Below are 13,311 nucleotides of genomic sequence, written 5' to 3' on the forward strand. Positions count from 1 at the left end.
TTTGCGGTCTTTCGGTCATGTGAAAATGAATGCCATCCCTGGACTGTGATGAAACCCTTTCCTGTGATTTCCGACCCAACCTCAGTCCCACATCTCATTTTTTAAAAAATTTCTTGAGTTTGGTCCACTTGTGATGACCTGCCTTATTGACTGATCACGGAACTATGCGTTTGTTGGCTATCTGTGGGCTCTTTGGAGTACAAACAGTCAACCTCTCGCACACCCCTAGTGTTGTCAGTAATACAGAGTTTGCTGTTTTGCCTTTGTCCACCGCCTTGCATCAAATTGAAAACACCCAATCTGCACTTATTTTTGTCTGGTCTTTGCAAATGTCTGCGTGAGGCTGACAATCACATTCGATGAGCAAATGCTGCCTTAATATTTTCCATTTCGGGTGGGAGGCCTCCTCCTGTTCGCTGTTGTGTCTCCCTCCTCCTCATTTCAGTCCAGCAGCCTGGAGCACTAAGCCCTGCCTTTCACCCATCAGGGTTCTGAGGACAGTGTCCTCTGCTTTAGTTCTGCAAGCACTGAGATGTTGAAAGGTTTATCTTAGGGATTTTTAGTCTTGAGTCAAGTCCCTCTGTTGATTCTAAACTCCATTAACGTCTTAATATATGGTGGGCCGAAGTTCACCACTTTTCCGCCCAAGTTTACTCTGATAGATTCATCAAAGATTTATCCAGTCCAACAGAGAATACATGCTTTTTGTGGTAAGGCTGAATGTAAACATATTTCTGAGTAAAGATGTTTTTTTTTGCTGCTACATGTACACATTGAAGTGGGAAACAACGACTCAATTGGCTCAGAATCTGCATATATTCCTTTTTTCATAGACTGTTGTAAAAACTCATCTTTCAGTTATTTACTGAAATAATCGTCTTTTTCCTGTCATTTTTTCCAATGACTGATCCGTAAAAATCACTGAAATTTCAACAATTCAACCTTGATAGCAACAAAACAGGTATACACACCTCCAAAATGAGGTAAAAAAAAAAAAAAAAAGACTTTTGAATGCAAATGCAAATGAATCCATGGAAAGAATTAAGTTTTGTGTTGGATACCTAAAACTGCATGGGTTTTATAGGCAGCACATTAAAATAATGCAACCTTTATATGGCTCATCCAAAAATAAATAATTGCAGAAGTGCATTATGCTCTGTGAATCCTGAAAACATTAGTCCATGGCATTTCATGAGAGCAGAGCTGTGAACGATGCCCTCAGAGTTCTGATCGCTGCGTTCGCTACTCCCGTACCGCCTGACCCACAATCCCTCATCTACCTGATTTAAGAAGTCTAGGGAAAGAGAAGTGTAACCAATTTGTTGTGTGCATGCGTGTGTGCTCTCCATCGCCTGACTCATTTGCCTCTGATTTGTATTGAGCTGCAGGCAAATTGAACCTGAGTGTGTGCAGCGCTTAATTGTCGTTGCCAATTAGTGCATTGTTGATAACCACAATGGCTCAACTGTAGCGAGTGGAACGGGCTCCTTTGTGCTTCTCCAGTGGTCTGCTGGCCAGTCAGGACTCATTTAGGGCCCTGACAACTCGGGGCTGAAATGCCATCAGAAAAGGAAAACAAAAGACGGTTGAAGGAGAAAAAGATGAAGAAAAGGGAGGGTCGCTTGGGGTTGGGCTGGAAGGTTGGGGATGGGATTGAAGGTTGGGGATGTGTGTGGGGGCTGACAGCCGCATGACCCGTCTCTGTGAAAGGGAACGGCGTAAGTTTTTGCTGCCATTCTCCCTACACACAGCGAGAGCACAGCCTCCTTCAGATCCATCAAACATACCAACGTGTAGGGGGTCTCCATGTGGCCAGAGGGCTGCAGCTGTGCCTCCTTTTATTGGGACATTTGAGAATAAAATCCTTATGGCTGGTCAGTGATAGTTTTGGCTCTAACCCTTCGACATGACTGTGTATACATGTTACTTGGTGTTTTGATAGACAGATTCAAGGGTTGTTTGCTTGTTCGCTCCGTTCTTGAGTTGTACGTTTCACCTTAGATTATTTGCAGAAAAATAATGTGCACTAGTAAAATTACAGAGTACAATGGAATGTGCTGGGGAGGTCAAAGAAAAGATCTCATCATAGGTTCTCCATGAAAACGAAGAGGCCTAAAAATGAAATAATGAATATGACTGCGAAAGTTACATCTGTCAATTTACAAAACTAAACAGGCAAGTGAAAGACCTCTATACGGAAATAATACATAAAAGAATAGTAAACATGAATAACATAATGAAGGAACCTTATTCAGTATTATATTATTCCAAAAAGATATTAGTTTCTTGAATAATGTAACAGGAGAACACTTTTTTCCATACATGGGGACCATGGACCTGTAATGCGAACTGGATTTGGGCAGCTCTGAAGTAGGGAGCTTGATGGTAGGATAACCATGTATGAATATTATTATTAAAAATAAATCAGTTGTTAGAATGTAAAGGAAGGAGATTCCTGAATGACTGATAAACAGATATATTTGAAATTCATTTCTTTTGAAATCATTCAAAAGTTCAAGACTAGTAAAGAGGAAAGAGGAACAGTGGGTGGAAAAAAAAGATGTTTGAGGGAGTATTTGTAGGTGCACGCCCATACACTAAGTATAATACAAAGTGATAAGTTTGGCAGATATGATACATCTAAGCTGACTGATGATGACAGTATTTTTTTTATTTAACATTGAACATGAAGAGTAGGGGGCACAGTGGCGCAGTGGGTTGGACTGGGTCCTCCTCTCTGGTGGGTCTGGGGTTGGAGTCCCGCTTGGGGCGCCTTGCAGCGGACTGGCGTCCCGTCCTGGGTGTGTCCCCTCCCCCCCTCCGGCCTTATGCCCTGAGTTACCGGGTAGGCTCCGGTTCCCCGCGACCCCGTATGGGACAAGTGGTTCAGAAAATGTGTGTGTGTGTGAGAACATGAAGATTAAAACATTAAAAGGTGTTTTTTTCTTACATTTGTTCGGTAATAGTGGTTTAAGATGCTTAAATCATATGGTTTTTCTTTAGATCTTTGAACTATACAGATTCTGTCCTGCAGTCCTGCATATCTTACTAAACCCGTGTGTTGTTTACAGTGAGATCTCCAGTTGAATCACGTTACTTGGTATGTTGTACAAAATTCCAGAGGACTGTACTTCCCGTAAGTGCCATGTTCTTGGTGTGTGGGCCATCACTGCTAATTAGTCAGATGTAATCTTGATTCCACCCAATGTCAACAGTAAACGTCCAGTGACTCTCACCCACACACACGCAAGATCTTCCCTTATCTGCGCCCGTCTCGTAGACAAAGTCTTGGTGGCATTTCAGGAGCATTCCTGCACCACCCTCCTCCTCTTCCTCTTCCTCCTCCTTTGCCAACATAGTCATGAAGAGGACCATCCTTTGCCGTACCAGTCGGAAGTGATCCTGCTCTGCAGACAGCTGTGGGTTCGATTCTGCCCACACCTGTGACCATCTGCTCAGTAAGGACTAAACAGCAGCTCAGGTTAGTATTTTATGTTGAGTGTAACAGAGTTCACAGCTGTGCAACAGAGCTTTCGAGATTGTTTCGTTCATAAATTCCAGCCACTTCCAACACATTGCAGCGGCGAGGCTTTGAGAAACAGCAAACCACGAACCCTAAACAAACACGTCATCTCATGTCGAGTTTTTATCAGGAAAGATATCCTTCAGTTTTTAAAAGGAAACATTTTCCGTATAACAGTGTTCATTGTTACTGGAAGCCATACAGCTGCAGTCATGTCATGTTGTCTTAATGACATACACGCTTCTTCCTTTACTCGTACTCTCCTATCGAAAGTGTGTGCACATTGTCTGGGCAGCAGCTCCCTGGGGGTGGGGGGTAAAGAGTGTCAGGAAATGTTTGTTTGTGTTTAGGAGCCTCCACCCTGTGAGGATGCCTGCTACAGAGAATCATGAGGTTGGGTCATTCTTTCGACATCAGTTAAGATCACACTGTATGTAAGAGAGAATATGGAAAGATACTCCTCCACAAACTTATTGTGACAGTGTGCACAGAGCGGCTTGAGGAAGACGAAGGCAGTGCTGTGAGGTGGAGAGGGGTGGAGGAGACTGGGACAGCAAGGTGACGTTTTCAGCTCTGGCTTTTATTTGGTCTCTCAGAGAACAAATAATTTGCACTGTGGTTTTAGACAAACCCGACGAAACATATATTTATGTCTTTCGCCACCTTCAATACGCTGAAACACTTCCAGCATTTTCCCAAACTATGACCCACTCCTGGACGCATCTTCTCCATCTTAGCTAACACTTTGAAAGTGTTTTCTTGTTTGAGAGCCTTTTTTTCCCAGAAATGCAGCACTATGGTTTGTAAAAGAATATTCATGAAGTGAAACCACAATGATGCAAAGGCAGACCGCAGTATGCCAGGAGACTCGTGAGGGCGTCGGTACGCAGTTCCCACAATGCAGTGCATCTCGCAGTATCTCTCACACAGCCACTTGTGGCAACTTTCAGATGCGGTCTCACTTTATCATGCCAGACTAAATGTTGTGGCCCAGACCGGAGTCAATGATAGTCTGGACCGATTACAAATGAGTGGCATTAATAACAGCTGACCAAATACATAAAAAACCAGATATCTGGACACAGTACAGGGGAATGAGTGTACATGAACAGGGTACAATACAGGAGTCATGAAAGGAGAGAGGGACACAGGGAGCAGCTGGGTCGACACAGCAGGCCAGAGCTCATCACTGTGTCAGTCACTGTCTGTCGCTCCTCACAGTAACACTCTTTAGATTTGTCAGTTACTGACAAGAAAAGACCTGTTCACGGTCACGGTCATGGTGAAGAAGAGAGCTGGGAAGATCGCTGGGCATTCCACCAATCCATCTCAGATGGAGTGCAAGTCCTTCAGCACTAGGACCGCACAACACACACACATCGTCTGAACCACTTGTCGCATACAGGATCGCGGGGAGCCGGAGACTAACCCAGCAACAGGGCGTAAGGCTGGAGGGGGAGGGGACACACCCAGGACGGGACGCCAGTCCGTTACAAGGTACCCCAAGCGGGACTCGAACCCCAGACCCACTGGAGAGCAGGACGAGGTCCAACCCACTGCGCCCCCCCTCTGACCGCATAGCATCTTTCCTGAAACTATATAGTTCCATAATTAATAACCTCACCTGGGTCCCACACAACACGTAATGGTCAGTATTACCTTCTACTTTTTTGTACTGTGTCTGATAACTGGTTTATATTACATACATACACAAGGCTGTAACATATTGTAACGTAAATGTTTATACGCATCTCAAAAAAAATATTACTAGGAAATTACTAGGTGATCAGGAATCACGGATATTCTGATAAAGTTCTATGCAGCTACTTATGTGATGAACATTGGTTCATACGGTGAAAGAAACTAACTTAGAATCATGCGTCTGCATCTAAGTGTCTCTTTCTGCTAATGTAATGAACACATTGCATTTTCTATGAGATGTGATATGAGAAGCGTCTGATAAATGAATACATAAAAATGTAAGGCTGTGTATTCGCACTCCTTGTTTGCACACTGCTGTCGCTGGCACTCGTGTTTTATTCTGAACTGTCATCTGCAGTTTGCTGGTGTTTGTTCTGTTGTCATTTTATAAATTTTTCTTGCTAAACTGTGCTTGTCTTGTATATTGCTATTATCCTGTGTTTTTATGCTTGACACCAAAGCACAGCCAGCTCCTGTATGTTTTACATACTGCTAATGAAGTGCCATGGGTCTCCGCTCCAAGGGCTGTACAAGACAGAGTGTAGTGGGATTTATGGAATGCCAGCTCAGCCCTTCGGTGCTACATTTCTGCCAACACTGACACGGTGTTCATAAATGCCAGCCCCATGACACGAAATTTCCACTTGTTTGGGGCGTCATCAGCACCAGTGCCGTGGAAAACCTTCTTTCTGTGCTGCAGCAGGTCGCTGGTGTCCTCTCCGCACTCCAGCGCTGCTTTAAATGACCGTACCTATTCTTCAGTGTGTCAAGGTGTCAGTCTAGCAGCGGCAGACCGTGGCTCTACACGTAGGAGTGCGGTATCACCTTTAGTGGCCACAACAGTCGGGGGAGAACATGTGACAAGTAATATTTCAGTGTGTCGGTTCTTTTCTTATTTCATTCGAACGTGGTGAGGACACTTTCAGGCCTGCTGTGTATTTGTGTGTGTGTGTGTGTGTGTGATTGATTAACTCAAAAGCCTCCAGACTCCTTCAGGCACCTCAGGAATGTGATACTCTTTGTTTGCTCTCATTTATCTTCCCTGTGGCAGTTTGTCCCCGTAATCTAGGTGTGAACAGGCAATACAAATGCACACCAAGCTGTTAAATTACACACCTATGATGAACTTTGTACTCCCACCTTGTTAGATTGTTTCTAGACAGGAAACAAACTGCATGAAAAACCACGAAAAAAAGTGCTAAACAAGCGCTTTTTAGTAAACATCAATGGAGTTGGATGCACATCCACACCCGATGCTGATATCACACATGTTAAACACAATATTTCCACCGTGATCTTCCCAATGGGGGGGTTGGCCAAGTGCAGAAAATGTAAGCCGCGCACATAGTATTGCTTTACAAGTGTTCACCTTGTTACTTTTCAACCAGAGCGAAGTTAATGCGAAGAGGGAAGGGAGTTCGTCGCTGAAACACCGTCGCACCCCGTGCCACTCTTCGTGAGTCAGTGCGACTCCGGCACACAGCAACTGTCTGCACTTTTTGAACCTCAGCACCTGAAAAAGAACGAGTCACATGATGCCTGAACTCTCTTGTTGCGTACACCTTAAGAAGGAAAAACAGTGTACAGCAGCGGAGGTGCTGTCACCAGGAACACTTCACCGGTGCACAAACAGAGATTCGTTTTAAAGTTCCCCGTTAAAACTGACGGGTTTAGGTCGACATTTTACTCCGGTGAAAAACAGCAATCGGCAAACAAGAGAATGACCTTTGAACCTTGTAGCCCTGGCATAATGAATTCGGTGCTTGCTTATCTCCTTTGAAATGTGTGTTCGCTTTGATAGTATCTCTAAGGTAACCAGTGCCCATGGCTGCTTCTTGATCGGGTACCTGTGTTTGCTTCGAGAGAATTAAGCCTCCATTAGCACCATTATCGCAGTGTTTGCGCAGCACTGTATGTCTTCAGCGGGTCCCTAAAGTAAACACAGGGTTGGTGCAAGATCTCCCCCGAGGCCACAGCATCAAACTGCAAGGCGTGAGACCCTGATCTCTCTGCTTTCAGCTGCCCTGAGTCCACATGGCGGATCACTCTGAACTGTGGTCTTCCGTCTTTCTTAGTCATACCTGTGGGGACAGATGGTATGAGTTAGCACAGAGTGCTCCTCAAGGCCTCGTGCGCATTAGGGCTGTGTCATGGCGTTTATTTAAGTTCCCCTTGAAATGTGGGCGTTTCACCAGGAGAGGCACCCTAAGATTATCCTAAAGCGGAGGCTTAACTGGGGGGACAGGTGGCGTGTCCTGCAGCGTTTAAAGCAAACCTAATTTTCCCCCAGTATTTGTGTACAATTCCACTGAGTACCATTACTAATATTTATTTTTGTTCCCCCCACTGTACCTGCTAGGTTATAGTATAGTGGCAGCAGGTGGCACATTGGTTAATGCTGCTGCCTTGGACTCCAGGGTCCAGGTCCAAATCACACCACCACTAACACTTACCCAGCTGAATGAATGCGTAAAACAATGTAAGTAGTTTAATATCATCACTACTTTTAACATTGTGTAAGCTGCTTCGGAGAAAGCCAGATAAATAAACGCGCGTTGTTACGCCACTGTCCTAAAGACACCTGTCTGGCAACCGGCTTGGACTGGCGAGCACGCGCAGAGGGGTGTGACGTTAGGTGCGGTTGGCTGTCTGAGCGAAGTGGGCGGGGCAACGAAGTGGAATGGGCGGGGCTTACTCCACTTGGCCGGACCGGCGCTTACAGCGCTTGTTAAGTTACACGAAACTGGCGCCGCGAGCTGAAACGGCCCGGAGTCCGTTTCCATAAAGAAGCGCGACGCGTGTCGAAGATAAACGGGTGAGAGTAACGGAACAGAACACGAGCCTCGGCTGGATTATCAAAGTTTGGTGAGAGACGCGCGACACCTGAAACCGCATTTGCCTCCGCGTAGAGTGACTCTCCCCCCTCGCTAGTTTACGACGCTGTGTGCGGAACCTCATTTCTGTCACACTGACTTAGTTCTGTATCACACTGGGGGGGGAGAATCCTCACATACATCTGTAATGTTATGGGCGTCCAGCGGAGCGGTCATGCAGCGGGAGGACGCTGAGCGAGGCGCTGCGAGGCTGGCCGCGAGGACACCTGGCGCGCGGGGAGCCGCGCGCGAGCGTCCCGCTGAACTTTGAGCGGAACGTCACAGAGCGCGGTGAGTGAGTGCAGTTCGGTTCCAGCTTTTTCGGGCGGCGAAACTAAGTTTCCACACCGCGCCGCGCCGCCGGGTCTCTTTCTCTGCTCCATTTGCACACCTGGCCCGTGTCGCTGTGTGACAGAATGGGAGTGTGTTTCTGTGAGGAGAGCTGAGGAGCCGCTTCGCCTCGGCGCTGGAACATTAGCGGCAGCAATACATACAGCTGCCTTCTTCTGTGAAAGCAGCGTGTAGCGTACATAGTAACGTACACCTTCGAAGAGTGTGTCCGGAGTCCCGTCTCTCTTTTTCTTTTCCCCCTGTTTTTTTTTTTTTTTTTTTTTCCCGCTCCTGCTAGAAATGGCCCGCGCGCGCTTCCTGCAGGGCTGCGCGGTGCGGCTCGCGCTCCTGTGCAGCGGCTTCCCGTGGCACGCGCTCGCCGCCTCCAGGGATATCACGTGCGAGCCCATCACGGTGCCCATGTGCAAGGGCATCGGCTACAACCTCACGCACATGCCGAACCAGTTCAACCACGACACGCAGGAGGAGGTGGGTCTAGAGGTGCACCAGTTCTGGCCGCTGGTGCGCATCCGCTGCTCGCCGGACTTGCTCTTCTTCCTGTGCAGCATGTACACGCCGATCTGCCTGCCGGACTACAAAAAGCCGCTGCCGCCCTGCAGGTCCGTGTGCGAGCGTGCCAAGCGCGGCTGCTCACCGCTCATGAGCCAGTACGGGTTCGAGTGGCCCGAGCGCATGAGCTGCGAGCGGCTGCCTGTGCTGGGGGACGCCGAGCGTCTGTGCATGGACCAGAACAGCAGTGAGACGACCACGCTGTCGCCGCTCTTCCAGAAACCCACCCCTAAGGGCCTTCCCCGCCGCAAGGTGGCCGCCCCCCAGGAGTGCCGCCGCGAGTGCTACTGCCGCGAGCCGCTCGTCCCCATCAAGGCTGAGGGCCACCCGTTGTACAACCGGGTGCGCACGGGTCCCCTGGCAAACTGCGCTCTGCCCTGCCACCAGCCCTACTTCTCGGCGGACGAGCGCGCCTTCACCGCCTTCTGGATCGGCTTGTGGTCGGTGCTCTGCTTCATCTCTACCCTCACCACGGTGGCGACGTTTCTCATCGACATGGAGCGCTTCAAGTACCCCGAGCGGCCCATCATCTTCCTGGCCGCCTGCTACCTGTTCGTGTCGCTGGGCTACATCGTGCGCCTGGTGGCCGGGCACGAGCGTGTGGCCTGCGGGGCGGAGCAGCAGCACGTGCTCTACGACACGACGGGCCCCGCCCTCTGCACGCTAGTCTTCCTGCTGATCTACTTCTTTGGCATGGCCAGCTCCATCTGGTGGGTGGTTCTCTCCTTCACTTGGTTCCTGGCGGCCGGCATGAAGTGGGGCAACGAGGCCATCGCCGGCTACTCGCAGTACTTCCACCTGGCCGCCTGGCTCATGCCCAGCGTCAAGTCCATAGCGGTGCTGGCGCTCAGCTCCGTGGACGGAGACCCGGTGGCCGGCATCTGCTACGTGGGCAACCAGAGCCTGGAGAACCTGCGGGGCTTCGTGCTGGCGCCCCTGGTGGTCTATCTCTTCACCGGGTCCCTCTTTCTGCTGGCTGGCTTCGTGTCGCTCTTCCGCATCCGCAGCGTCATCAAGCAGGGCGGCACCAAGACGGACAAGCTGGAGAAGCTCATGATTCGCATTGGCCTCTTCACGGTGCTCTACACGGTGCCTGCCACCATCGTGGTGGCCTGTCTTGTCTACGAGCAGCACTACCGACCCGTGTGGGAGGAAGCGCTGGGCTGCTCGTGTGCCGCCGAGCGCCAGCGTCTCGGCCCCGACTACCCTGTCTTCATGCTCAAGTACTTCATGTGCCTAGTGGTGGGCATCACTTCCGGCGTGTGGATCTGGTCGGGGAAGACGCTGGAGTCGTGGCGCAGGTTCGTCACTCGCTGCCGGCCATGTCGCGCTCGCAAGCCCGCCGGCGCCCCCGCGTATGGCGAGGTCGCGACTGCGCTCACGACGCGCGCTGGGGCTGCTGGCATGGGCACCTACCACAAGGCCACTCCACTGTCACATGTGTGACCTTGTGGCCTCTGTCCACGCTGCTCACACATCTTATCCTCCCTGATGGGGTGAGGTTGTGAACGTGGATAATTTCCCATCTTGTAAATACCATATTTATCTCGCTGGCTGCCCTCTGTCTCGAGGTGGGTCCCTAAAAACACTCGTGGGAAGCGACTGCGCAGAAGAGCTGGTGCCATCCGGATTGCTGCGCGAGTGTGAGGGCCAGTGTTCTTGCTGTAGCTCTGCTGTACTGCTTTGGTGTAAATAGTGTGTGAGTGTGCGCGCTCCATCACTGTGTAGAGAAGCTCCTCGCACACTCTGGATTGGTCTTTATGTGATGGTAAAGCAGAGGAGTTACAGAAATACTATTTATTTGTTTATACGCGTGTGTGTTTTTTTTTTCCAATACCTGCAGTCCAGGAAGATCCAGATGGTTCTTCACACTGTGATTCTGAAAGTTGTGATCGCATATTGTGCCGTCCCTTCATTCTTCCTTGAAGTCTCATCCTTGCCCCCCTGACCAAACCCCCCCCCCCCCCCCCCCCATGAGTGAATGTTTTGGATTTAGAGGAAGGCTTACTGTTGGGTGTGTTTTAGCAACATGTCCTGTCACTTGTTTCCATTTATTGTTGTTTATTAAGCGGACACTTTTTTTTCTTCAGTATTCTACAGTGTTAAGCTACTTTGTGATTTACCCATTTATACCGTTCTGTAACGTCCACTGTCAGTATAAGTAACTTACCGCAGCAGGAGGTGGGATTCAAACCTGCATTCTTTGTATCTGAAGGTGACAGTTCCAACCACTACGCCCCCTGCTGTCTGCTGTGTTCTTAATGATGCTGATTCAGCGGCTGATATTTGTGTGTGTGTGTGTGTGTGTGTGTGTGTGTGTGTGTGAGAGAGTGAATGCATGTGGGGGGGGTCCGTGCCTTCGTCACAAAGCAAACCTGACACTGGGTTCCGTGAAAGCCGAGGGGGATTCTGGGAACGCCGTGTTGGCGAGTGCAGTGCGTTAAGGTCGTTTGGACTGCGATGACCTATCAGATGTTTACTGTGCTACCGCTGTTTTCCGAGGCCTCTGGCGACAGGTGGGAGGTCGCAGACTCAGAAGTGGGGCGTGAGAGATACACAGCTCGTTCATAATTATGTTCATAGAAGCTGGTGAGGTAAATGGTACCGCACTTCTGCGTAGAGGCACCAGTAGCATGTTACGACTTGTATTTTGAGTCTACAATTTTTTTTCTTTTCTTTTTTTTCTCCCCCCCCCCTTTTGTAGGTGAATACAACACTTTCGTGTTGGCGCTGTTGCCTTTTTCATGGTTACCGTGCTGCAGTTACAAGGACTCAGTTCTGGGCCATCAGCTCCAAGAGCCTGTTTGGTTCGGCACTGTATGCAGTGACGGTGGAAGTGCTTCTGCTCCGCACACATCGGTACGCTTGGACCGAGTCCGTCTGGGCCTCGCAGTTGTGTGATGGTGTTACCATGGTGATTTTGTTTGGTGTACAGTATTGCTGACCCCTGGTGGCTAATCGTGTCTGTTGCAGCCATAGTCCATTTGCTGTCCCCTGCTTAGTCTTTTCTCAAATGTATTTTTTTTTTTTTTTTTTTAAATTGAGGATCAAATGCGGTATTTGAAAATGTACAGAAGACACCCGTGTTAAATTTGAGTCTACGCTGAGCACGATGCCTTATTTTGAAGGTGTAGGAGTTCAGGTGCGGTTCAGTCGGGCCTCGCTTATTTGTACCTAGTCAGTCTTTAGCTGAATCACTCTGTTTACAGGCCTTTGCTGCTTTTACCGCACTCAACTGTAGGGGCAAAGTCCCTTTGTACTAGTGTGTCGGCTGTATAATCTATTCGACCAGAAGTGATTCACCAGTTTGCAACGATCTCGACTGACCGTGCGTTGGAGGTCAGAGATGCCAGGGCTGAGGAGCACTTTTCAGGTGAATTTCAGATACAAAGTCCCACGTCACTGTGTCTGTCTGTTTCTCTGAAATCTGGTGTAATTGAGGTACTACGGTTATTTTTCAGTCCTTGAAATTTTACACCGGCACACAGATGTTTCACGGGGCCTCTAGTCTCACCTATGAATTGATTGTTGATTGGAAAAAAACACAAGTGGAATTTTTTTTTATTTTTCTTTCATGTGTAAATCTTGTACAGTAACCTTTCTAAAAATCATTTGTGGGAAATAGTCCTCACTGTAACATTGTAAACTTTTTTGAAAATGTCTGACATGTTGAGATTTTAAAGAGATTTTAGATATTTATGAACCTTCAGAATGTTTTAATTCTACTTTTTTCTCTTTCGTAGAGAATAAAACTGTACGTGAAGAGTCTTATGTATCTTTATTACATAATACAAATTCTCAAAATGCTGTAAGTGTTGCATCTCCTTTACTATGCATTCTCAGCACTGTTGCTTTGACTGGGCTTTTTCCCGTTTCCAGGGACATCTGCACTTGGTTGCTTGTACAGATGCAGAGTGTCAGTGGTGCCTGAGGTTTGAATCGTGCACATAACACTGCTGCTCTTGGAGGTCAGCTCTTTCTTCAGCTGCATGTTCGATCTGTCCTTACAAGCGTCCTCAGTAAAGCTATGGTGTCTCGGGTGATTTTGGTGGCTGTGTTGATGGGTGATGAGGTGGCACAGCGGTTTACTACAGTACTGCAGCTCCTGGCATGAGGTTTGAATGGAGCTCGGTGTGCTGTGACCAAATCATCTTTCAGGTGAATCTAAACTGAGGGTGTCCAACTTTCTTAGGCCAAGGTCCACATTCGTTATTGTGAATGGGGCTCAGTGCCCCATGGGTTTCAGAAAAAATCAAAAAAGTGGGCTCTTAGATATCTACATCATCTGAAACTGTTTGTCCCATGTAGGGCTTG

General features: G+C 48.4%; 1 protein-coding gene across 1 annotated transcript; it reads left to right on the forward strand.

Annotated features, from left to right (window-relative positions):
- The first annotated feature begins 7,941 nt into the window (after positions 1–7,941).
- Positions 7,942–10,953, forward strand: fzd5 (frizzled class receptor 5). Its single transcript, XM_018732317.2, has 2 exons — positions 7,942–8,089; positions 8,726–10,953. The coding sequence occupies exon 2, from the start codon at positions 8,728–8,730 to the stop codon at positions 10,441–10,443; it is 1,716 nt and encodes a 571-aa protein (XP_018587833.2). The 5' UTR covers positions 7,942–8,089; positions 8,726–8,727; the 3' UTR covers positions 10,444–10,953.
- Positions 10,954–13,311: the final 2,358 nt, after the last annotated feature.

The sequence above is a fragment of the Scleropages formosus genome, chromosome 1 (assembly GCF_900964775.1).
Source record: "Scleropages formosus chromosome 1, fSclFor1.1, whole genome shotgun sequence".
NCBI lineage: Eukaryota > Metazoa > Chordata > Actinopteri > Osteoglossiformes > Osteoglossidae > Scleropages > Scleropages formosus.

What these genes read in the sequence shown, in the direction of transcription:
- fzd5 (XM_018732317.2), top strand. Translation starts at nt 8,728, where the DNA reads ATGGCCCGCGCGCGCTTCCTGCAGGGCTGCGCGGTGCGGCTCGCGCTC.